The sequence below is a fragment of the Grammomys surdaster genome, unplaced genomic scaffold (assembly GCF_004785775.1).
Source record: "Grammomys surdaster isolate TR1022 unplaced genomic scaffold, NIH_TR_1.0 339, whole genome shotgun sequence".
Classification (NCBI taxonomy): Eukaryota; Metazoa; Chordata; class Mammalia; order Rodentia; family Muridae; genus Grammomys; species Grammomys surdaster.
Genome location: NW_021604758.1, coordinates 793,010 through 817,581, shown reverse-complemented (window position 1 = coordinate 817,581; position 24,572 = coordinate 793,010). Strand labels below are relative to the sequence as shown.

The 24,572-nt window shown below is 54.9% G+C and overlaps 1 protein-coding gene across 7 annotated transcripts; it reads left to right on the top strand.

Annotated features, from left to right (window-relative positions):
• The first annotated feature begins 158 nt into the window (after positions 1 to 158).
• Positions 159 to 24,334, top strand: Clasrp (CLK4 associating serine/arginine rich protein). Of its 7 annotated transcripts, none has more exons than XR_003712827.1 (21): positions 159 to 226; positions 1,328 to 1,443; positions 9,287 to 9,384; positions 9,836 to 9,937; positions 10,097 to 10,176; positions 12,648 to 12,732; positions 13,515 to 13,663; positions 14,430 to 14,526; positions 16,154 to 16,232; positions 16,315 to 16,388; positions 17,204 to 17,245; positions 18,340 to 18,555; positions 18,666 to 18,941; positions 19,901 to 20,158; positions 20,433 to 20,476; positions 20,726 to 20,786; positions 20,935 to 20,993; positions 21,071 to 21,117; positions 23,271 to 23,353; positions 23,989 to 24,013; positions 24,213 to 24,334. XR_003712827.1 is itself a non-coding variant. In XM_028778638.1 (21 exons), the coding sequence occupies exons 2-21, from the start codon at positions 1,345 to 1,347 to the stop codon at positions 24,253 to 24,255; spliced, it is 2,013 nt and encodes a 670-aa protein (XP_028634471.1). In that variant the 5' UTR covers positions 159 to 226; positions 1,328 to 1,344; the 3' UTR covers positions 24,256 to 24,334. The 7 variants fall into 7 exon arrangements, 4 of the variants coding, with proteins under 4 accessions (XP_028634471.1, XP_028634469.1, XP_028634472.1 ...); XM_028778638.1 differs by having other exon boundaries at positions 20,433 to 20,472; XM_028778636.1 differs by having other exon boundaries at positions 169 to 226; positions 20,433 to 20,472; positions 23,247 to 23,353.
• The last annotated feature ends 238 nt before the right edge of the window (positions 24,335 to 24,572 follow it).

The window sequence follows — 24,572 nt, the reverse complement described above, 5'->3', positions numbered from 1 at the left end:
CTTCTCGCAGCTTCCAGACCACCTCACCTCTCTAGGACTGGTCTCAGATTGTGCCACCCTACAAGCCCCGCCCACAAGCCGAACCACGCCCACATCTCAGAGCTCGTGTTCGCGGAAGTGCCTTTTGTGCAGCCCCGCCTCTCTCCTTCGTGCAACCTCTCACTTCCGCTTCCGGTGCGGGTCGTGAGCGCGCGCGAGCGCAGCAGTGGGAGGCGGCGACCAGCCGGTGAGTGCAGGCGTCCGACCCCGACCTCCAGGCTTCCGAGCGGTGGCAGTCGGGCCTCATCCTTGTCCGAGGCGCTCCGGGAATTGCCGTGGGTGTCCGCCGGGCCCCGAGGGTGGCCCTTTCTGCTTCCGGCCTGACAGGCCTCAGGCTGCGCCCCTCGCCCCTCCTCAGGCCCGAGTCCGCGCTTTGGGGTTCGGCACGGACCCTGGTCCCCAGACGCAACTCCGTTCCTGCCTTTCTCTCATCGCTCCCGCCCAGGGCCGCGGTCTTTCCTTTTTGCCTGCACGCCTGGCACGCTTCACATCCCTCCTTTAGATCTTGGCTGCCTGACGGTCTTCATCCTCTCCCCATGCCCTTTACCTGGCCTCACCCCTCCCCAAGCAGCATGTCCCTGCTGTGCTGTTGCCTCTGTCCACTAACCTATCTTACAACACTGCTGCACCCACCCCCGCACCATGCATGGGTCTTGCAGAGGGGTATTTGGGGTTCTTGTGAGTCCAGCCTTGGCAGCTAAGGATCGGTTTCAGACACTCCTTTTATTCCAAAAATTACATTTTTTATCTTTTTTTTTTTTTTCCCAGACAGCATCTCACTATGTAGCCTTCGCTAGCCTGGAACTTAGTACATAGACCAGGCTGGCTCCAAACTCAGACATCTGCCTGTCCTGCCTTCCCAACTGCTGAGATTCAAGGCATGCACTATCACTCCCGGCCAATTTAAAAAAAAAAAAAATTAAAGCAGGATCTCCATATTTAGGCTACACTGTCCAAGGCTTGCCTTGAACTCAAGGCAGTTCTCGTCAGCCTTCCAAAGGCTACCTACTCCATAGTCTTTCATATGGACGTTGGCACACAGAATCTAGGATGATTTCCAGAAGGAGGTCTTACCTAGGTCACCGGGAGCTTTCTCAGTTCTGGACCTTCTGCCACAGGACTGTTAGGAATCCTTTTGTGCACTCGGGCTGCAGCAAAGCTCCTCTCCCCTGAAGCCAGGGGACTTGGGATTGAGCATCAGGATCAACACCAACTTGTTAGAGGACTGGAACTCTCCCCACGTGGTCTTTGCAGTCTGTTTGATGTGTCTGGTGCCCTCCTTCCTCAGGTAGAAGCCTCAGCACGATGTGGCACGAGGCCCGGAAGCATGAGCGGAAGCTCCGAGGCATGATGGTGGACTACAAGAAAAGGGCAGAGCGGCGTCGGGAGTACTACGAGAAAATTGTGAGTGAGCAGACGTGAGCACGGGGTGGGTGGGCTCCGAGGGAAGGGCCCTGGGCCTGGAAGTGTGTCAAGGCAGGAGCGCTTTGTCTCAGAATCCTAGTCTTTTCCCCCTTTCCACTGTGACCCCTTTCTGTGGTATCGGAGATAGGAGTCTGGGCCTTGCACACGCCTTCTACCTGCTGCCCTTACCCAGTCCTGTTAGGTAGCCCAGGCTGGCCTCAGACTCATACACTTCCTGCCCGTGTCTCCCGAGGGCTGTGTTTACAGGTGTGTGTTGTTCTCCTGCTCAGCAGTAGTCATTTCTTCAGCCTAGTGGTTGGCATGAACGTGGGGCTTCTGTTTGTGTCAGCCTATTGTGTCTGGTGCGGCCTCGGTGCACTGGGGTCAGAGACCAAAGGCTCTGTAGCTCTCTGAACATCGGAGAGGAAGACCTCTGGAGCGGTCTCTGCTCCTCCACCAGTGTGTTCCCAGTGCCTGGAGCAGCTCAGCCATTCTCGAGGCTTGACTTGGGATCGATCAGTAGCCCTCGAGTCATCAGTGGTAGCTGACCTGTTCCCTCTTTTGTTTGATACTTTTGCTGTTTTTGGAGAAAAATAAATAAAAAGACAAACCAAACTCCATGCATTGACCAAGAAGTCCTTGAGACCTCTGCCCGGCTTTCTTGGGCATCTTTGCCGGCCTTTTCCATATCTCCCGTCACAGACACAGCATTGGTCTAACCTGCTTGGCTTTGGGACTGTTCCCCAGTGTGAAACGACAGTTGCTTACCTGGCTCAGTTCTTTTAGATGACATTTCTCTAGACATCCTATTAACTACAGTGTTGCTGCCCAGCCTCTCTGTTCCCTTTCCCTTCAGTCTTGTCTCGAGAAACCCATTCAGCAGACTAGAGAGGTCTTTGTGAATGTAAAACTGGCCCCGTTTCTCTCTTGCTCGGAATCCTATGACTCCTGAGTGTCTTTGGGAGAAGGCCAGTTTCTTTTCTATAGCTTTCAAGGCCATAGATAGTTTGGATATTCCCTATGAGGTGCTGAGAATGAAAGCCAGGAAAGGGCTTATGTCAGGCAAGTGCTCTGCCACTGAGCCACGCCCCCAGCCCCTCACTGGGGGATTCTAGGCAGGGGGTTATTATTGAGCCACACCCTCAGCCCCTCACTGGGGGATTCTAGACAGGGGCTCTACCACTGAGCCATGCCCCCAGCCCCTCACTGGGGGATTCTAGGCAGGGGCTCTACCACTGAGCCGCACCCCCAACCCCTCCCTGGGGGATTCTAGGCAGGGCTTTACCACTGAGCCACGCCCCCAGCCCCTCACTGGTGGATTCTAGGCAGGGGCTCTACCACTGAGCCACACCCCCAGCCCCTCACTGGGGGATTCTTGGCAGGGCATCTACTGTTGAGCCATACCCATATGCCCCTGCTGTTCTGGTAGGTTCTAGGCAAGCAGTTTGCCACTGGGCCACTTGGCCCTTAGTTTGATTTTTTTTTTTTTTTTTTAACCTCTCCTCCAGATTTGTGCCATTCTGCTCTCTGCTTGCCTCCCTTGTTCAAGTTATCCTGGCCTCCTGGCTCTCGCTCTCTCTCTCTCTCTCTCTCTCTCTTGCCCAATGTTTCCTCCTGAGTGCAGACTGATGCACTGTGTGGAATTGATTTGTCTGTAGCAGAGGAATGAAATATGAGCAAATGGCTGTAACATGACAGACATTTGTATCTTATCTCCAAAGAAGTTTTGTCTTGAGGTCTGAGAGAGCTCTGGAGGCCCCGGCTCTTGTGTCTTCCTTTCACCCAGCAGAGAGGAAATGAGAGAAAGGGGGCAGGGGCTCTCATGCTTCTTGGTGAGAGACTTTCTGGGTGTTTTCCCATGATCCCTTGTCCTGATGACCTGAAAGTCCCACAGGCCCATTCAGCCTCAAGGAAGCAGGCATGTAGATTCCCTTCTCGGTGGGCTTGGCCAGATGTGTGAGGGACCACTGAGTCAGGGAAGTAGAGATGGGTGGCCTGCCAGTGGAGAACAACTGGGTGCAGCTCCCTCACTGGCTGATTGGGGGCTTGGATGTGTAGACCAGTGTGTACTTGCCTGTTGGGAGTTTTGTGGGTGTTCCTTAGGGCGACTTCGCTCCTGGTGGGGCACAACAACATACCAGAGAGAATCCCTTGGCAGTCAAGCCTAGTGACTTTGAGTGTATTTGAAGTGACACACAGAGCATGGCAGACTCATCCATGTGCATCACCAGAAGCCATGGGTAAGCTCCCTGCCATGCCACAGCTACAGGTGGCTCTACCAGTGTTCCCTGCCTGTGGCCCTTGTCAGCACTTGTGTCACTGAGGCAGCAGCTTTGTGAATGTGGTCCAGTTATCAGTAAACCTCAGAGGCATTTAAGTGGCATTAGCTTCCTGTCTGAGCAGGGAGGAGATGGCCAGGCTGCCTGTGTGTCATGGTTTGTGTAACTGAGGCTCAGGGAGGGTTAACCTGAAGGGCTGGAATGTGGCTCAATGGTGAGTGCTTGCCTAGCCAGCGCCACCCCTATACACACAAAGGAAAGAGAAATGGTGGACTCACAGGCCTGCTATTGCTGGGTAGAGTGGAATTTGAATTGAGACCAGTGGGTGGGTGACACAGAGGGGAGCCTGCTGAGGGGTTCAGGCTTGTCTCCCTGTTGGCAGGGGGCCTCCCTGGCTTTTGTTCAGGGCATTGATGAGGAGGGAGCAGTCCTCACTGGGTGACAGGAAGAGCTGGACAACAAGTGTCTGTGGGGCTCTTTGTGATGTGGGCCGTACAAGCATCCAGTGTCCGGGATGGGACGGACGTGATCCGCATCCAGATGTGTGGAGCCTAGCTTTGGGAGATGGCCGGGCTGCTGCTTGTGGCTGTTGGGATGGTGTAGGGGAAGTCAGGGTGAGGAAACCAGGCTGGGCTGTGGCGGCCTGCTGAAGCTTGTCAGTGAGCGGCTAGATTTGCATCCCCCATCATTCTTGGTGACTGCTTTGTTTCAAGCTTTATAACTTTTCTACTGTCATTGTTCCTGTTCTTGTCAACATTGTTCCTTTTGAGATTGGATTTTGCTAAGTCGTACAGCCTGGCCTAGAATTCACTGTGTAGCCTAGGCTATCCCGCCAACTCACATTCCTTCTGCCTCGCTTCCTGGGTGCTGGGATTGCAAGTGTGTGCCTCTGTGCCTCTTCTCTAATTAGGATAAAGAAGTGCAGTCTACAGGACCTGATGGGGCACACTTTTAATTCTTGAATTAAAGGGCAGTGTTTCTGAGTTTGAGGTCGGCCTGATCTCTATAGCAATTTTCAGGCCACATGGGGCTACCTGGTGAGACTGTCTCAAAAGACAAAAGAAAAAGAACTACAGTCCCCTGTTGATGCACAGGTGGGAAATAAGTCTCCTGGAAGGCCCGGCTGACCGTCTGCTGGGCTAGGCATTCTCCTGAATTCCTCATGGCCGCCCTTCCCTGTATATAAGGTCGTCACTGTGGAGTACAGGGCTGTCTTCTACATTGAACTGTGAGCCTTAGAGGACTGGGCACCTGCGTGTACGTGCTGAAGCGTTAAAGGAGGCAGTGCATGCCAGGGGGCACGCCCATATGGACTCTTGCCCTGTCTGAACCCAGAGGGAGCACAGCCTGGTGGGTAAGAGTGGATTCAGCTGATTTGTCTGCCTCCAGTGCTGGGGGTGGAGCCTACAAATTATCCATACCCGGTACATGCTCCACTCAGCCTGGATTCAGCGTCTCAGGAGATTCTTTGCAGTATGGCTCACAGAGCCAAGAGTTAGGAGAAACTAACCATGTGGGTGAATGAATAAAGAAGCTGTGGGCTGGGAGATAGCTCAGTGGTTAAAGAACTTGGTACGAAAGCATGACGACCAGTTTCCATGGTGGCCTGCCTATTGTTTGACCTTAGGGAGGCAGAGACTGGTTCCCCAGATCAAGCTGGCTAGCCAAATCAGCCTTATCAGCTAGCTTCGCACTTGAGTGAGGGGCGGTGGCTTAGTGAACACAGTGGGAGAGTAATGGAGACGTCCCTGACGTGCGCCGCAGGCCTCCCTGTGCATGTGCACCTACACATGCCCACACGCAAAGGCTGTTTACCTCCCAGCCAATGTGGAGCACAAAGCTAGAGACAGACACTGAGAGACAGAGGCTGCTGGAGCTCTGTGAGTTCCAGGTCACATTAAATTGCATGATGAGACCCTGTCCCAGACAAATAAAAAAGGAAAGCCAGAGAGCCAGTATGGCTGGTCTCAGCACGCCAGGTGATGCAAACACAAAGACTGGTAGGTGTTGACTGGATGAGGAGAGGGCTGTTCTTCAGTGTGGACAGTTTGCACTTTGCAAGATGAGGCCGTTGTAGAGATGGGAAGCATAGTTCACACAGAGAGGTGTGTGTTAGTTGAGATACACTGTGCACTCAAGCAGTTAAGGGTTGGGCCAGGGCGTCAGCCAGGAAGAGCACTTGGCCTACTATGGGCGAGGCTCAGGGTTTAATCCCCTGTGCAGCCCGGAAGTTAAAATGAAAATAGTTGAGTATGGGTTCTATGTTAGCTACTTTTTACCTCAGTAACAATTATCCTAAAATTGGAAAAAATAAGCAAAAGGTAAAAAGGAGTTAGGCCTGCCTGTGGCTGGCCTGCTTCTGCCTGATGCTGGGGTGATGGCTTCAAATGCGGGCCTTGTGGCTTTGCCTCAGTTTCCTCATGCGGGAAATGGGCATCTTTAGGGTTGCAGAGATTGAGCTGTCTGTGAGAGCCAGGCTGTTAGGGCTCCTTGGCTTTCCCACAGTGTCACCCCCCAGGCATGCCCTGGCCTGGGACACTTCACTTGGGCCCTTGCCTGCCCCTGGTGAGATGCAGGTCCCTCCAGGGTTCTCACACACTCGTCAGACTCCATGCTGCACCTGCAGTCCCTAGAGTCTTAGACTAGCTGGAGGCTCTGTGGCCTGAGGAGCTGAAGAAGGTAGGCCGATGCACGGTGCCCCAGGACTTGATTTCACAGCCACCCAGCTGCACTCTGTCAGCTCTTTCACTGTGAACTCAGGTCTTGAGAGCCCAGTGACCAGCAGTCAGATGAGCAGGGTGCCAGCTGTGGTCACTGTGGGTCTTTGTACAGGGCCTGCATCCACTCCCTGCCAAGTGAAGTTGGGGACAGACAGTGACATGGAGCTGGGGTGTCAAGAGTGTAAGCACCTTGGCCACTGGGAGGCTGTGGCTAAGAGCCCAGTATTCTGCCAGAGAGGATACTTTTCTTTTCTTGCCTGATTTATAGGCCTTGAGAGTCCTTTGGGGACCAGGCCCTGGGGACAGACACAGCAGTTAGCAAAACATCCCAACCCCCTGGGGGGACATCCTGCTGCATGTTCTTCTTGTGGGAGGCAGGTGGTGACAAAGCTAGCTGAGCTGGATAGCAGGTGGTGGTTGCTGCCCTGAAGAAATCTTGAGGACCCAAGGTGCTCACTGGGGTTGCTTGGGGAGGCCCTGGGAGATGTGAGGTAAGGGAGAGAGTGGCCCTACTAAGAGGGAACGACAGTGGAGAGGCTCACAAGCCTGGACCAGGAGAGCGGAGGAAAGTCAGGGAGATGCCCAGAGGGTGCTGGGAAGAGGGGACGGTTGTGGCTTTGAGGGACAAGGGAAGCATTGCAGAGAGCAGAGTAGCCACTTGCTCCAGGCACAAGATGACCCGTGGACAGCAGGACCCAACCAGAGGATGTGCTACGACTGGCAGAACTGTGGGAGCCAGCTCAGAATTGTGGAGCAGCATCGAGCCCCTCCAGTGGCTCCTCCCTAGTTCATGTGACATGACCCCAGTAACTGCCAGGCCGGGGCAGTTATGCTTTCCCCACCGTAGTTTATGCTCTCCATGATGCTTTTGTGTTGGCGTGGCGTACGAATTTGTACGCCTTTCTCCAGTCCCAGGACTCGGGCGTTAGGTTAATGGACTAGGTAGGCTCCCACTTAGGCGTCCTTTATTTGGGCTGGTTTTGGCAGCCCTGAGGTAGGAGGACAGCCAAGGGTACACAGAGAAACCCTGTCTTGAAAAGTCCCCCCCCCCAAAAAAAAAAAAAAGAGGGGCTGGAGAGATGGCTCAGGGCAGTTAGGAGCACTGACTGCTCTTCCAGAGGTCCTGAGTTCAATTCCCAGCAACCACATGGTGGCTCACAACCATCTGTAATAGGATCCAATGCCCTGTTCTGGTGTGTCTGAAAACAGCTACAGTGTACTAATATATATAAAATAAAAACGAGATCTAAAAACAAAACTAAACAAGATATGTTGAAATAAAAGGAAAAGAGTATTTTGCGTGTGCGTTATGTCCAGGCTTTTCTGTTCAAGTATGTTAGTACATATGGAGGCTACAGGCCGGTGCTGGGTGTTTCCCATAGATACTCTTTCATTATGCGTTTGACCCAGGATTCCCCCCTCACCTTGGCCAGTAAGCAGCCAGTGTCTGCCTGCCCAGTGATGGGATTATAGGCAAATACTGACATGCTTGGCTTTTACATTGGTGCGCTCTGTGTTAACAGCTTTTTTTTTTTTTTTTTTTTTTTTTGGTTTTTGGAGACAGGGTTTCTCTGTGTAGCCCTGGCTGTCCTGGAACTCACTCTGTAGACCAGGCTGGCCTCGAACTCAGAAATCCGCCTGCCTCTGCCTCCCAAGTACTGGGATTAAAGGCGTGCGCCACCACTGCCCGGCTTTTGTGTGTGTGTGTGTGTGTTAACAGCTTTTTTTGAGCTATAAGTGCCATACCAACTACCCATTAAGGTTCACAGTTCATTGCTGCACTGCGAATTAGTGGCAGGCTGCTCGCCTGGCATGCTCAAGGCCCAGGGTTCAGTCCCCACACTGGACAAGCAGTGTTGCCAGCACCTTGCGCATGCTCAGGAGCCCCACTTCCCGTCCTTTCTCACTCTGGGTTCTGGGGGCTTCCCCGAGTCTCTCCACTTGCTGCAGTGTTGTGGGCTTCCTTCCCTGGGCCCTGTGTGGTCGAGGCTCTGTCATAGTGGAGAGCGTGTTGGTCCACTGTGTGTCTGAGTACTGCCACACTTTATCATACAAGGAGTCTGCTGGGTTGTTAGCATGTTCTGGCTCCCGTGAGCTGTGCTGACATGAACGTTAGCATGTGTAAGATCTGTACCTAGAAGTAGAGCTGCTGGGTCGTATGATGATGATTTTTGCTGCACGTTTTTTCATTGCAGTTCTTCTTTGCAGCGCCAGGGGTGGAGTTAAGTAGAGCTAGGGCCTTCTGCCTGGGAGTTGGGCAGTGGCACTGCCCCTCCAGCACAGCCTCAGCCTGGGTTAGCCTGTGAGGCACTGAGTTTCTTGGTGCCTTGCCTGTGCTGTTGTCAGTTCCACTGTCCCACTGCATATGGAATGGGACCTTCTCTGCCTCCTGTCCCCCCGGGGCCTGCAGATGCACCACTGCCCTTGCCCATGGGATGTTGCTGCCCCAGAGGCTGTACCAGGTTCAGGCCTTATGCTGTGCTCCGGATGGATGGCTTGGGATGGGGATGAAGAGTTAGGGGAACACTTGAGACAGTGTATGTCTGTAGCTCAGGTTGCCTTTTAGTTTCTCATCCTCCTGCCATAGTTTGAAGTAGCTGGGATAGATAGGCCTGGCTGGCAGGACGCCTCAGCAAGAGCAGAGCTCAGCACCTCTGGCCATGCCTGGGACGACACAGTCCCCTGTTCCTGAGGGTGGTTAAGCTGCTGGTGCTGTGCATGTTGGCTCACCTGTGAGGTGTGGCTCAGGGACTTGACCCAGAGGCCAAGTGACCACTAGGTCTACTTAGGGAAGTATGATGGGTCTTGACTCCTTGGTGACTTCTGACCTGTCCATCCCTGTAGAAGAAAGACCCCGCCCAGTTCCTGCAGGTGCATGGCCGAGCCTGCAAGGTTCACCTGGATTCTGCAGTTGCCCTGGCTGCCGAGAGCCCTGTGAACATGTAAGACAGTGGGGGGGTGGGGAGGCATGCAGCATAGTGTCAGAAGAGACTTGAGGGGACTCTAAAGTCTGCAGTAGAGGCTCAGATAAGGACACACTTGTGTAATCAAGCCAGGAAGACTGTGCATGTGCAGTTGACTGTCAGAGAAGTTATGTAGGTACTCACAGTAGGGAAGGAGTTAGGGCTGACTGGTGGCAGAAGGCAGGTTGCCAGAGGGTCCTGTTTCAGGGTGACTGTGCCTCCTTTAGTACACCCTCAGCCTGGCTTAAGTTCTTTGCTACTGCCTGGCTCTGAGAAGTGAAGTCCTAAGCTTGTGGACTGGCAGGTGGATGACTTGTTGGGCCCCAGACCTGAGGTGTAGATTTGGGTTGATGTCAGAGGAGCTTGAAGTGGTGGGGACAGGTGCTTGGACTCTGAGTCCTGCCTCTCTGACTGTGTCCTCCCACCTCAGGATGCCCTGGCAGGGAGACACCAACAACATGATTGACCGCTTTGATGTCCGTGCGCATCTGGACCACATCCCTGACTATACCCCCCCACTGCTCACCACCATGTACGTGTCCTGCAAGGCTGGGCTGCCCCGGCATACCCTTGACCTTGAGCCTTGCCCACTCCCTCCCTTAGCCAGGAGCCTGACCACCACCATCTCCCCTTTTTCTGATTCCTGGGACTTGGGTTCTCACCTTCTCTTTAACCCCACTCTTCCCCAAAGCTCCCCGGAACAGGAGTCAGATGAGCGGAAGTGTAACTACGAGCGGTACCGAGGCCTGGTGCAGAACGACTTCGCCGGCAGTGAGTGGCGGGGGTGGGGCGTGGGGCATGGGGGCCTGAGGCTGGACCACCTAGACAAGGCTCACCCAGGTACTTGCTGCTGGTTGCCCTTGGTTCTGTCCTAGTCTGTGTACCCTCTCCCTCTTTTGGGTCTTCTTCGATGAAACTGCCACAGGGTCTCTGTGGAGTTAGAGACTTGGAGGTCTCTGCCCAGGGGTCTCCCATCTCTTTCCTCTGTCTATATAGAGCCCTTTTTCTAAAAAAGAAGGGAGGAGGGCATCCACTTCATGGGTGAGGGTCCCAGGAAGAAACTCTGCCTTGTTGTGAGGAGAGCCCTGGGCATGCCAGGTCTGGCCTTCACTGTTCTCTTTCGTGAGTGAGAGGTGGTTGTCCAGGGGACAAGGACTTTCTGCTGGGCTTTCTCAGGAGGGCAGATCCTCTTAGGCAGGCTTCTCTGTCAGGTCATCAGGGTCACCGCATGTGGCTGGGGATGTGGCTCGGTGGTGGAGCATGGGCATGTGTAAGGCTCTGGGTACCAGCTGGGGAGCCGGCTCAGGGTTCTCTGATGGAGAACCTGCCATGAAAGCCTGACAGCCTGAGTGAGCTCAGGAGAGCCCGCTCCTGAGCTGTCCCCTGACCTCCACATACATGCCTTGTTACAGTGCACATGACATGCATGGGCAGATTGAGACTCTGGTTCTGTGCCTAGTGTTGCAGACAAAACAGATAACACCCCCGCTGTGACCCTACATGGCTTCCTACAGGGAGAGGACTCAGTAGTTCCCCTTCCCCCGCCTGTGTTTTGTGGAGCTGGGGATGGTCCAGAGTTATACGCACACACATGCTAGGAAAGTGCTCTCCCATAAAGCTGTACCAGAGCCCCGGTCTTACTCTGTAGCCACAGCTGGCCTGAAAGTCGTCATCCCCTGCCCCACCCTCCCCAGTGCTGCAATTAGCCCCCAGGCAAGGACCACTATGTCCAGTTTGATGCCCCCATTTTAGACAGGACTCATGGGCGTCTAGATATGACGTCTTCCCTGCCTCTGCCTAAGCATGGAGAGGTCCCTGGTGGGTGCCCTTGGCCAGGGTCATCCACACATCTCCTCTCTTGGCAGGTCTCGTTGTCCTCCCCATGGAGCGTTAGGTGGGTCCCTGGGTCTGAAAGCTTCAGGCTGACACAGGCGGCACGTGGGCTTTCTAGTCCCAGACTTCTCTATTTCCAAGATGCTTTTATGTGGTTCAAATCAGAGGTGGCCACACCCTAGCAGGCAGTGCAGCCTTAGAGTCAAGAAGTTTGTCATTTGTCACCATGGTGCTGTCCTTTTTTTTGCTGTCAGTCCAGGCCACATGGTTCCTTGCAGCTGGAACCTGGGCTTCCCTTAGAACTTTCATCACTCCTCCAAGCAGTGTGTCCTGTGCTGCTCTGGGGATGGGGACAGGCCGAGAGCCACTGCACCATCACATGAGCAGCCTGAGAACAAACCTAGGTGGTGTAAGAGATGGCTTGTGAGTGTTCCTGAAGGGAAGTAAGGCCGAGCGGGGTAGACTCGTGCTTTCTGCTGGGCCAGGGGAGGCATAGATAGAGTCCAGCCCCTGAAATAGGGTACACAGAGGTCCTGGAGTACAGGCATTGAAGGCAGGCCAAAGAGCTGTGGGAGGGAGGGCAGCAGGGCCTTCTTCTAGGACATGGAGACTAGGCAGGAGGCCACTGTCTATCACAGCCAAGGAGGGCTGGGCTTTGTTACCTAGCACAGACCTCGATGCCACAGACAGAAAAGCTGTGGCACTCAGGCTCCTGCAGTGGCCCAGCACCACAGCCGCTCCAGAGGCTGAGGCAGGGGTTGCCTGGGACAGCCTGAACTTTATGAAATCTGTCCCAAAAAGAGGACTGGTTTGGCTTAGGTGTGATCTTCTGCTCCTCACCTGTTCCCCTTACAAAGAAAGGAAAGCTTAGCCGAAGCCTGCAGAGGGAAGGGAAAGGACTCACCTGAGCCCCACGTGGGGCTGAGGGGAAACTGTGGCCACCTCAGTACCTGGGAAGTTCCTGAAGTGGGTGCTGGGGGAGGAAGACATGGTCAGCAGACATTCTGTTAACCAAAACTAACCCACAGAACCACATGGCAGCCGGGTGGGGGGGTGTCTAGATGATACCCAGCACTTACAGGCATGCTTATGGTTCTAGAGGCCAGACAGGCTCCGTGGCAGGGGTAGGGACCCCTAGGTCCAAATTACTTACTCTGTCAGGGATCCCATTTTACAGAAGAGAGAACCGAGTCACAGGGGTCAAGGGTTAACATCACGAGCCAGGCACGGTGTGAGTATATAACATCTGGCTGATGTTATATACTGTGGTCACTTGGGTCCTAGACAGAAGAATGATTTGAGATAGGTGACCCTGCCTTGGCTGTCCCCCTCCCACCCCCTCCTGTGTCTTTGTGTCCCACTCCACCCACATGCGCCTGGCTGGGCTGACCTGTGCCTCTCCTTGCCAGTCTCTGAGGAGCAGTGCTTGTATCAGATCTACATTGACGAGCTGTACGGAGGCCTGCAGAGACCCAGCGAGGATGAGAAGAAGAAGTGAGTGGGTGTGCTCCGATGGGCGGGGCCTTGGTGGGCCCGGGCTCCGGATGTGTAGAGTGGACGGGCCCTGCCCAAGCTTGTCGCTCCTGCCTTGCAGAGTGGGAGGTTTGAGTCCTGTGGGGAGGGCCGGGGAAAGGCAGCCCCTTGGAGTCAACCTTCAGGCAGGAGCTTCGGGGACCACGGGTGATGGGGAGTCACGCACTTGTGGTGCAGCACGTAGTAAGATTACAGCCCACAGCACTGACGTCACTCTGCAGGGCCCTGGAGGCATCAGTGCTGCCAGCCATCCCAAAAGCCAGCCTGGCTGGGCGCTGTTGTCGGAGCCCTGCTCAGGTCTGGGAGCCAGCACCCACAGGGTCTGTTCCTGACACTCAACCTGGCCTCCAGGAGAAGGGTCTGGGATGAGGCGGGGTCACTGTCCATTGAGTCAGCGGTGGCCTCTCAGTGTGGCCCCTGAAAGCAGGGCTGAGGTACACGCCGTCCAAGATGACTGGGGTCTGCACTCATGGGACTCAGTGCAGGCAGGCTTGTGTCCTGACAGGAGTAGGCCAGCACGGGCAAGGTTGGGCAGTCCAGGACACTGGTGCCTTAGGCAGGAGAGGTGAACAAGGAGGACTTCTTGGAAGAGGAGGCCCTGTACTAGGACAGGAATGGGAAGGACCAAGCCATAGTGGGGTGGTCTAGAGTGGCACAGCTTAGATAAATATGTAACCACTGTGGGGCCTACCTGTGGCCCTGCTCCTACTGGGTACCCTCTTGCTCATGGCTCTTTTTCCCAGGCTGGCAGAGAAGAAGGCTTCCATCGGCTACACCTATGAAGACAGCACTGTGGCCGAGGTAGAGAAGGTGGCGGAGAAGCCAGAGGAGGAAGAGTCGCCAGCAGAGGAGGAGAGCAACTCGGATGAAGATGAGGTCATCCCCGACATCGGTGGGGTCCCCTCTCTGCCCTGCCCACCTGCAGTCCCCGGGCATCGGTTTTGTGTCTCGTCCCTCACCCTCTGTGGGGTACCCATGCTTACAAGGCCTTCCCCGCCCACCTCAGCTGCAAGGCCTCAGCCTCTTGCGACTCCCAGCCTTCCCTGCCCTTTGCTTTGCCTGTACCCTATCCCCAGTGTGCCTCCCTTCACTCCCCATTTCTGGGCACTGATCTAGAAGTTTCTCCCACCTAGGAGCTGGCCCTTCCTCTTCTACCTGGGCTAACTGTACTTTGCTCTGGGAAAGCAACCTTCCCCATCCCTAGAGCTGCCCTTCATCCTCCAGCCTCTGTTGCTCATACCCCACCTTCACCTCCTTCCCTCTGTGGGCGTGCCCAGTAAGAAGACTGTCACTGCCCCCTCCCTCTCTGTCTTACTCTTTCTGGTGCACATGCGGGCTCAGCCCCAGGTAGAGCCGAGGTTCATGTCCATCCTTCCTGCCCTCCCTCCATGTGCCGCTCTGCTGCCCACCCCACCTCCATCTCTTTCCACCTCCTACCCTCTTCTCTTTCCTGCACTCCCTCCACAGACTCCCCCACCCACCCACCCACACTGGTCCCTGCCATGCTGGCCACGCCCCGCCTGGGCCTCAGAGCTGCTCCAGCACAGCAGCAGCCTCCCGGAAGGCGCTCTTCTGTCTAGCAGACCTGCCCTGACTTGGGGTGCTCCCCTCCTCTTCTCCTGGGGCTTGGGTCCCTGACAGCCTTTCTCTTGGTGCAGACGTGGAGGTGGACGTGGATGAGCTGAACCAGGAGCAGGTGGCTGATCTCAATAAGCAGGCCACAACCTACGGCATGGCTGACGGGGACTTTGTCAGGTGAGAGTGCTGGCTGGTGTGCCGTGCTCTGGCCCTTCCCTGGCTTCTGCGTCACATGCCTGCTACCATCAGCTGTTCTCAGCCTGAGACCTATGCATTTGTGGATCCACTTTCTGCAGAAACCTGGAAGCTACTAGTTCCTTGGGGGACAGCGCCCTCTAGTGGTCAGCCTTATGTATGATAATGAGGTGCAGGCCCCTGCTACTGCCTGTGCCCGCTCATGCCGCACCAGGCGCTGTCTCTACATCAGTGGCACCAACAGATCAGAAACCGTTTTTGTGTGGCACTAGGGATCGGTCCCAGGTCCTGCCCTACCCTGAACCTAGAACCCTCTAGCACAGCGGCTGTTCCTAACCCTGCAGCCCTTTCATACAGTTCCTCATGTTGTAGTGACCCCAACCATAACATTATTTTCATTGCTACTTCATAACTAATTTTTCTGGTGCTATGAATTGTAATGTAAATATTTCTGGAGATACAGGTTTGCCAAAGGTGTCAGGACCACAGGTGGGACCACTGTTCTAGTGCTTTTGCCCTTAAGGGGTTAAAGATGTTGCTGCCACCACCACCTGGCCCCCCTCAAAAAATTTGAATAGAATCCTATTTTAAAATTGCATGTGTGTAGTATGTTCATGTGCACATACACACACGCGCGCGCACACACACTGGTGCATTGCCCATGCAGGTACCAGAGGAGGACATCAGGTCTGCTGGTCTGTCCACTTAGTCCCCTGAGATGCCTCCAGATGACATCTGTCATTGAACCTGGAGCTATGCTGATGGCTGGCAATCCTCCTGTCTCTGCCTTTCACAGTTCCAGGCATGGAGTAGCCACATACAGCTTTTGAGGTTTTCTTGTGGGTTCTTTTGCTTTGTTGAGAGTTTTATGTGTAGGTGTTTTGCCTGTCTATAGTTAGTTCTGTGCACCATGTGCAGGCCAGAAAGGGCGCCGGGTCCCCTGGGGCTGGAGTTAAGGCAGTTGTGAGCTGCCAGATTCGGGGGCTTAGAACTGAACTCAAGTTCTCTGGAAGAACAGTAGATGTTCTTAACCTCTGAGCCATCTCTCTCCAGCCCTGAGTGCCAGATTCCTGTAAACCAGCACAGAGGGAACCTAAAGAGGGGGCTTCACAGCTAGTTTCGGGGCGCCCAGCACCTCCTGACCTCCAGGAGCGCCGGGCACTCGTGTGACAGACAGACACACAGGCAGAGCACATGGAAAACAGATCTGAAACCAGCTTTTTTAGGTGCTCAATAAAATCTATTGAACATCTCAGAGAAATTAGATGTAGTAGCCCACACCTATGATTCTGCAGTCTGGAGGCTGAGGCAAGAAGGTCATGAGTTCAAAGCTAGCCTGACAGAACAAGACCCTATCAAAGGGAAGGGCAGGAAAGGAAAGGACAGGACAATGCATGCCTACGCCTACACATCCCTTGGCTACTAGGATTACATAGTGAGTTCGAGACCACCTATCCTATCACAGCAAAGCCCTGACTCAGGGAGAAAGGACAGAGTTGTCCAGGAATCGTGGCTCACCATCGGGTCCCTGCTATCTTTGCCGCCTTTACCAGGGCTCTGCCCACTCTGAGACCTGTGCCCGTCATGCCGATTCTAACTTCCTCTGCAGGATGCTGCGGAAGGACAAGGAGGAGGCCGAGGCCATCAAACATGCCAAGGCTCTGGAGGAGGAGAAGGCCATGTATTCGGTGAGGTCCGGGTAGGGTGAGGGGGTGCAAGTGTATCTCCAGTGAGGTCACACTCCTCACCACCCTGGTACTCCCCATCTAGGGCCGTCGTTCCCGGCGACAGCGAAGAGAGTTCCGGGAGAAGCGGCTGAGGGGCCGCAAGATCAGCCCTCCTAGGTAGGATTTCTCCCCTGGGCAACCCTCAACTGCGGGCCTCTAGTGGAGCCCAGCCTTGGCTCAGCAAAGAATCCTAATGATGCACCTGAGGTGACAATTACAGAGCTAGGAGTAGCCTTGGAGGCATTGAATGCTTTCCTCGGCCACCTGCCCCTGCCTTCCAGTCACCCTGCTGGACTAGGGGCTCTTGGGGAGTGGGACAGGTGGCTGCTGGGGATGGCTGGGGGAATTGTGGCCAGAACTCAGAGCCCAGTCACACAGAAGCCACCCATGCTGGTCAGTGTCAGGACTACAGGGTCTAGATAAGTGACTCCTTTCTTCTAGCTACAGTTTCCTCCATTCCACAGTGGAGAAAGGCCTAGGCCACTTTCCACAATGAAGCCTTGAGAGAGGACAGGTCGGAGCCGTTGCATATGGGTAGAGAATAGTCTAGGCCTGGGAGCCCCGGGCAAATGTCTGATGAAGATCGGGAGTGACCCTAGGAAGTCACTTGCCCCCACAGGGACTGCTCCTCCCCTGTGAAGAGTGAATCCTCAGATCTGAGGTGTGTCACTGAGTTAGGTTAGGCACGCCCACGCCAGCATGGGTGGGGGTTGGTCATCATGGCTTCCAGGGTGGCACTGGAAAGCTGGACAGCTCCAGGGCTGCTCTGCTTGCTGTTGTTAGAGCCTCATGGTGTAATAAGGAGACCAATATGGGACCCCCACGATGAGATGGGGTGCACAGTCTGCAGCTCTGGGGTTCAGGGCGGGGTAGACCCAGGTTTACACCAGCCAGCCTGGTCTTAGCTCTGTCCTTCCCTGTTGTCTCCATAGTTACGCCCGCCGAGACAGCCCCACCTATGACCCCTATAAGCGGTAAGTGTCAGTGCCCTAGAAGATGCTGTCATTGTTGCTGACCTTTTGGGTCAATCCTGTGGTAGAAGGCATCCTGTGGTCTGTAGGTGGGGGTTGGGTCTACATCAGTTTTGCTTTTCCAAAAATTTTTTAAAAGTCAGAATCCCTTTTGTCTTCCAATGTTAACGTGCAGGCTTGAGATACAGTGAAATACAACGTAAAGGGACGTGGAGATCCTATGTCTTTAACAAGATTCCCAGAGTTAGTGAGTGCCAGGCAGGACAGGAGCCCAGGGCCCTGTCCCAGGGTATTGGGTTGTAGAGGGCCCTCTCTCTCCAAGGCCAGGGGGTGGGGCCTGCTGGGCCAGGGGCCTTTTGTGTTGGCCTGCTTTTCCCTAAAAGAAGTTCCCACAAGGCCCAGTGTTTTATGGGATGGAATTAGCTGAGGACTTCCTCTCCAGGTATAACAACAGGAAGACCTCACTGTTTTGCTACTGTTCTAGGGCTGGAACCCAGGGTCTCTTGCATAGGCAAAGCCGCCTTTGAGCTACACCTGGTCTTTTCTTTCTTTTTTGTTTGTTTGTTTGTTTGATTTTGTTGTTGTTATTGTTGTTTATTGAGACAAGGACTCTTATGTAGCCCTGGCTGTCCTGGAACTTTTATGTAGACTAGGCTGGCCTCAAACTGAGATCTACCGGCCTTAGCCTTCTTATTGCTGGGATTAAGGGCATGTGCCACTACCCAACCCCCTACTTTCTGCCTATTTTCTTTTGGTAAAATTACATTTACCAGTCTGGGTGGGAGTGGTGCACATGTGCCACAGAGCTGAAGATAAAAGGACAGCTTCAGGTCAGTTCTCTGTCTGCCATGTGGACTCTGGGATTGATCTGGGGTTGTCAGGTTTGCAGGCAAGAGCCTTTACCTGCTGAGCCATCCCACCACCACAGATTTGTTTAGTAATTTTTTTTTTTTTGAGACAGAGTCTCTCTATGTAGCTCTTGACCTTGCTGTGGATGTGTACCAGGCTGTCCTGGAACTCACACCTCCCACTAGGGCCCTGGCGGAGCCGGGGCTCTGAGTGCTGCCTCCCTTTTGCCCGCTGCTCTCCTGCTGCAGGTCACCTTCGGAATCCAGTTCCGAGTCCCGCTCCCGCTCTCGCTCCCCGAGCCCTGGCCGCGAGGAAAAAATCACTTTCATCACCAGTTTTGGAGGCAGTGACGAGGAGGCAGCTGCTGCAGCTGCTGCAGCCGCCGCATCGGGAGCTGCCCCGGGGAAGCCCCCCGCGCCTCCCCAACCGGGTGGCCCCGCTCCAGGCCGTAATGCCAGCGCCCGGTCGGTAACGCTCTCGTGCCCGCCCTAGCTGACCGCCGGGAGGAGGGACGGGCCCTCTAGGGCAGTGTCCCTGACAAATCTGACAAATCGTTTTCCCCGTGCATCCGCAGCCGCCGCTCCTCTTCGTCCTCCGCCTCCAGGACCTCCAGCTCCCGATCCAGTTCGCGCTCCAGCTCGCGCTCCCGCCGTGGCTATTACCGCTCTGGCCGCCACGCGCGCTCGCGCTCGCGCTCCCGTTCCTGGTCCCGCTCGCGCTCCCGCTCCCGCCGCTACTCGCGCTCCCGCAGCCGCGGACGGCGGCACTCAGACGGCGGTTCCCGCGACGGACACCGCTACTCACGCTCGCCCGCCCGGCGCAGCGGGTACGCGCCCCGCCGAAGGAGCAGGTCTGTGCTGGAGAATGTTTGCCTTAGGGCAGGAGCGGGCGGGCTGGGGACAGATCAGGCCAGCCCCTCTTCTCTTGGGAAGCACCTGAGGAAGCTGGACGGGGTAGGTACCCAAAGTATGGGGCTGGGCGTGGAGGTATCTCCTTGGCTTTTACCCGGACTTCCCAGTCTGCAGGACCTGGGAACCTCGTGGGCGGGGCAACAGCCTTTGAAGAAGAAGGCGGGTTCCCAGGGGACAGAGGAGCACAGGCTGTGGCTGTTTGTAGGTTTGGTTGGGGAAAACAGCGGTGGAGAGTTTGGATAGGGCCAGGCTTAGTGACGGAGCTGGAATTTCTTCGTCTGTAGAACAGACACAGCTACAGGGGTCATCAGTCATTAACTGCCAGGCGAGCCCTCGTCTTTCTAAGGAGGCCGAACATACATTACCAGGCTGAGTATGCACTCAGTACTGATGACGAGGACCTGTCAGCCCAGGGAGATTCATTAGGTGCTTGGAAACTGGCTTCTGGGTTTTCCCTGTAGCATGACCACAGGGGAAAGGCAGGGGCGGGAATGGGGCCTATCACAAATTGAATGCCAGCCTGGGGGTGACTACTTTCTTGAGAATACTCCTAGTACTCCAAGCAGGGAAACCCTGGGGCTGTGTAGAACTCTGCAGAACTTGTAGATTGCTGTGGGCTAGGGAGCACCAGCGGTGTGGAGCAGAACGAGGCACCTTAGTGCCCTGAGCTTCCTCACGATGTTAGCACCTGAGTATCTAGTGAGGGAGAGAAGTGTGGCCGACCTACTCTCCGTGCCAGGTGCTGACTGTTGTAAAATGTGTCTAGGGGCAGCCGAGGCCTTCTGAGGAAGTATGTGGGAGAAGTGTTCGACCCTGCAGGAGGCCTGGGATTTGGGAATTGGGGTGACTTCCTGTAGGTCCCCGGAGCCTCACAGCCTTCCGGCTCTGCTATACCTAGGAGCCGCTCCCGATCAGGTGACCGCTATAAGCGGGGTGCCCGAGGCCCCAGGCATCATAGCAGCAGTCATAGCCGCAGCAGCTGGTCCCTCAGCCCTTCCCGAAGCCGCAGTCTGACCCGTAGTGGAAGCCGAAGCCAGAGCCGGAGCAGAAGCCGCAGCCAGAGCCACAGCCAGAGCCAGAGTCACTCGCCATCGCCCCCAAGGGAGAAGCTGACCAGGCTGGCAGCGTCCCCTGCTGTGGGCGAGAAGCTGAAAAAGTGAGTTAGGGGCCTGGCTGGCGCTGAGAGAGCCCCCACTCAGTTTATTTTGAGGTGAATGTGACAGTACCCTGGCTATTCTGGGAAGCGTGTGCACTGCAGTATAGAGTTGGTGCCATCACGGCCTTGGCTTGAGTGGGCTGTCAGAGAAGGACGTGGTCCTGCCTAGGTTCTGGGGGTCAGGAATATATTCTGAGGAGTCTGGAACCCACGGCTGATGCCAGTCCTGAGGCGTACGGTAAGAGTGGCATTGCCATTTTCTCTCAAAACCCAGGACCGAACCTGCCGCTGGTAAAGAGACAGGAGCTGCCAAAGTCAGTAAGAATTTGGAACTCGCCCGTCTAATTCCCGTCAGCAGCAGTGTCCAGAGCTGGGCCTGGTGGGCCTGCAGGGGGCCCAGGGGGAGGGGAGAGCCAGCCCAGGGACTGGGGAAGGGCTACCCAGGCAAACTAAGTCCTATCCCTACCTCCCATGGGGCTCCAGCTGGCCCCCAAGTCCCAGACTCTTGGCTGAGGTGGGCTGGGCGAGCTCTGGGCACCCACGCCTATCCCGCCCCTTCTCCCGCAGCCCAAGCTGACCCCACAGGAGAGGCTGAAGCTGCGGATGCAGAAGGCTCTGAACCGCCAGTGTAAGTCCTGCCTCCGGTCCAGCCAATGCTATGGGAAGAGTGGGCTGACCTCTCCCGAGCCTGCCTGAGCAGGTCAGGTTGGCTCAGGGACTATGAGCACAGCCCTCAACCTCACCCTCCCTCCCTCCCTCCCTCCCGCCCTCCACAGTCAAGGCGGATAAGAAGGCAGCTCAGGAGAAGATGATCCAGCAGGAGCACGAGCGGCAGGTCGGGCTGTGCTCAGATGGGCAGGGCGCGCAGGTGGAGGGGGGCTGGACAACCCCTCACAGCTGTTTCTGCTGCAGGAGCGAGAAGATGAACTGCGAGCCATGGCCCGAAAGATCCGAATGAAGTAAGGCCCCGACCTGTGGTCCACCCAGCCTCCTGTTGCTGGAGCCCTTGCCTCCTTTCATTGGTTCCGAAGCCCATGCCATTGCTGTCTCTTCCCCTGGCCACCTGTTCTCCAGATGCCCTAGGCCTTCCACCTCCTGACCTCATGGCTGAACACTGTCTTAGTACTCCTTGGCCTCCCCATGCCTGGCAGCTGTGTCCTTGGTGTTTGATGCTGAGCGAGTGGTGAAGTGAGACTGCCTGTAGCAGGTCTCTTGGCCCAAAAGCTTTGGCTCTTCTCTTGACCTCCACTCTGTTGGGCAGTTGTCAGAGCCTGAGCCCAGACCATAGGCTTGGGGCTTAGTTTCAGCTACCTTAAGTCTCTGAGCAGGCGGCTCTGGGGCAGGTACTTACCGTCTTGGAGCCTCAAGTGGGCCATGTGCTCAGTGCCCACCAAACTCGGCAGCTAGAATTTCTACCTGAAGACCTCAGCTGGCCCAGGGCTCTTTGGCAGAGCCTGGGCTGTTGCACTGTGTATTGGCAAAGATGGGAGCCGGTCAGTCAGGGACGGGCCTGTTCCTGTCAGTCCTTCTTGCTTTATGTTAGAGTGGAGGAACAAACTTTTCGCTTTCTTGAGCTCAGTTGTCTTGCTCTCTGGAGCAGTGGTGGGGATGGCTCCTGTCTTGTGGAAAGCCATGGCCACTGACTGCTGTGGGCGGGCCTGCTGCCGGTGCCCGGCCAGCTCCGGCTTCGGCTTGTCATTTCTTTACAATGCGTCTCTTTGCATTTCTGTTTTTCTTTTCTTTCTTTCTTTTTTTTTTTAAATGTGCACTTTTAAGATTTATTTATTTATTTATTTTTATGTATATGAATACACTCTAGCTGGGCTCAGACCAAAAGAGGGCATCAGATCCCATTACAGATGGTTGTGAGCCACCATGTGGTTGCTGGGAATTGTACCCAGGACCTCTGGAAGAGCCATCTCTCCAGATCTTGTTTTTCTTTTTTGAGATAAGTGTTTCATAGTGTAGATCTAGGTAGCCTGTAATGCACTCTGTAGCCCAGATTACCTTTGAATTCAGCAGTTCCGCTCCATCTTCCCAAGTGCTGGGATTACAGGCATGGAAGACCATGTCTAGGTGTGAGAGGGAGGAGGAGGGAGGGAGAGACAGCCAGTCAGTCAGTCAGTGCACATGCGTGTTTGAATGCGTGGAGGATAACGTGTAGATAGCAGGACTCTCCTCCCAGCGTAGGACCTGAGGGTAGAACTTGAGTTGTCATGCTTGTGGCACAGTGCTTACTCTAAGCTGTCTTGGGATATGTCATTGTGTGTGGCATGCTCATTATTGAATGTCAGACATTGCTGTCTGGTGGAAGAAGAGGACAGGCATGGTGTTTCATGCCTGTACAGTTCCACGGGAGGTTCATGAGTTCAAGACCAATCCTAGCTACACAATCAATCTTCTCAAAGACAACCCTAGAAGAGTCACCAGGGACTTGGCTTCTGTTACGCTGGTCATGTTGACTTCTGGCACTGGCTGCCGCTTCACCTCACCACCTGTTACACTGTCCTTGTCTGGGCCTCAATTTCTTTTTTAAAGATTTATGCCGGGCAGTGGTAGCACACACCTTTAATCCCAGCACTTGGGAGGCAGTGGCAGGCGGATTTCTGAGTTCGAGGCCAGCCTGGTCTATAGAGTGAGTTCCAGGACAGCCAGGGCTACACAGAGAAACCCTATCTCAAAAAAACAAAAAAACAAAACAAAAAAAAAGATTTATTTATGTATATGAGTACACTGTCACTGTCTTCAGACACACCAAAAGAGGGTACTAGATTCCATTACAGATGATTGTGAGCCACCATGCAGTTGCTGGGAAATGAACTCAGGACCTCTGGAAGAGCAGCCAGTGCTCTCAACTGCTGAGCCATTTCTCTAGCCGGAGCCTCGATTGTTTTGCTCTGCTATTCTCTGGATAGCATCATGGTCCTTCTCACAGCCCCCTGGGAGAATAGGGCAGACAAGGCTGCCAGAGTTCCCAGTCCTGCATGTGGGGAGACAATCGGCCAGCCTTCTGAATATGCTAGGTCTAGCTTTCCTGGTCCAGGTAGAGGTGCTGTACAGCCCCGCAGGTGCTCACCCCTCCCTGTTGGTTGCCTCCCCTCTCCCCTTGCAGGGAGCGAGAGCGAAGAGAAAAGGAGAGAGAAGAGTGGGAACGCCAGTATAGCCGCCAGAGCCGCTCACCCTCCCCACGCTACAGTGAGTGCTCCCCTTCCCCTCCTGGGGCAGGGTTAGGAGACCACTAGAAGCAGCTGGGTGTTGTGCTGAACTTTTGTCTGTGGTCCCAGCACTCAGGGGCAGAGGCCAGCCTGGGTCACATGGAGAAATCCTGCTTCAAATACAAAAAGTTCTAACCTGACAGTCAGGCATCTGGGGTAGAAAAGCCAAACTCAGGATCAGCCTTGATTACAAAGCAAATCCCTCTACCCCCAAGCAAGAGACCAGCACTGTAGAGTCTTGAGGCAGGAGGATGGCTTCATTTGGTGTTTGGGAGCAGCCTGGATTACATAGGGAGACTCCATCTTAAAGTCCTAGACAGCCAGGTGTTGTGGTACAGCCCCTAGGAAGGCAGAGACAGGAGTTTGATTGAGGCCAGTCTGGTCTACATAGCCAGTTTCAGATTTGCCAGGGCTACATAGTAAGACCCTGGTCTCAAAACAAAAAGCAGTGACACTGCTTAAAGAGCACAGTCTGCATCCATCTCTTTAGTGCTAAGAATGTGGGGGGAAGGGCTTGATTCGGGCAGAGATAGCCTGTCCAGGGTGAGGCAGACTCCAAGATGGCAGGCACATCAGAGGCTGGCTGGCATTTCATCACTCTCCTTTTCTTTTCAGGTCGAGAGTACAGTTCCTCCCGCAGGTGAGGCTGCAGGCCCAACCACCTGGGCGACCCTCCAAGTCTTCTAGAAACCCCCATGTCCCTCCCTTTGGCACCTCTTCATTTGGTGGGGCTGTACATGTTCCCTAGGGAAGGCACTCCTGTCTCCAGGCATGTTGGTACATGTGTGCATGAGGGAGACTCCCGGCATCCCACCCTCAAAGTCTTCTCTTCTCTGCAGGCGCTCAAGGTCCAGGTCCCGAAGCCCCCATTACAGACATTAGGCAGAAGACTGAGTTGGGGGCTGTTATGCTGCTGGGTTTCTGTAGTGAAATAAAAGCTAACGTTATTTAATGGACTTCACCACATGCCGTCCTCTAATTTAGAACTTTCAGGCTAGATGCAGCTGGAGACTGCTGCAGGTGCTGTAGCCTGCAGGGTGTGGTGAGTGAGGCCTGCAAGGGCAGGAGGAAGGGGCCAATCCAGTCAAGGGCCCAGACTGTGGCATGTGTGGACAGGGCCAGTGGATGACGGGCTACGACTGGACTGCGCCCAGCAGCCTCTGGTGACAGGTCCAGGCCTCTCCCTGCCCCAGCCTCAC

Coding starts and splice junctions, on each gene's coding strand:
- Clasrp (XM_028778636.1), top strand. CDS start 1,345: ATGTGGCACGAGGCCCGGAAGCATGAGCGGAAGCTCCGAGGCATGATG. Junction 14,527..16,153: donor GCTGACGGGGACTTTGTCAG/GTGAGAGTGCTG, acceptor CTTCCTCTGCAG/GATGCTGCGGAAGGACAAGG. Junction 18,942..19,900: donor GCGCCCCGCCGAAGGAGCAG/GTCTGTGCTGGA, acceptor TGCTATACCTAG/GAGCCGCTCCCGATCAGGTG.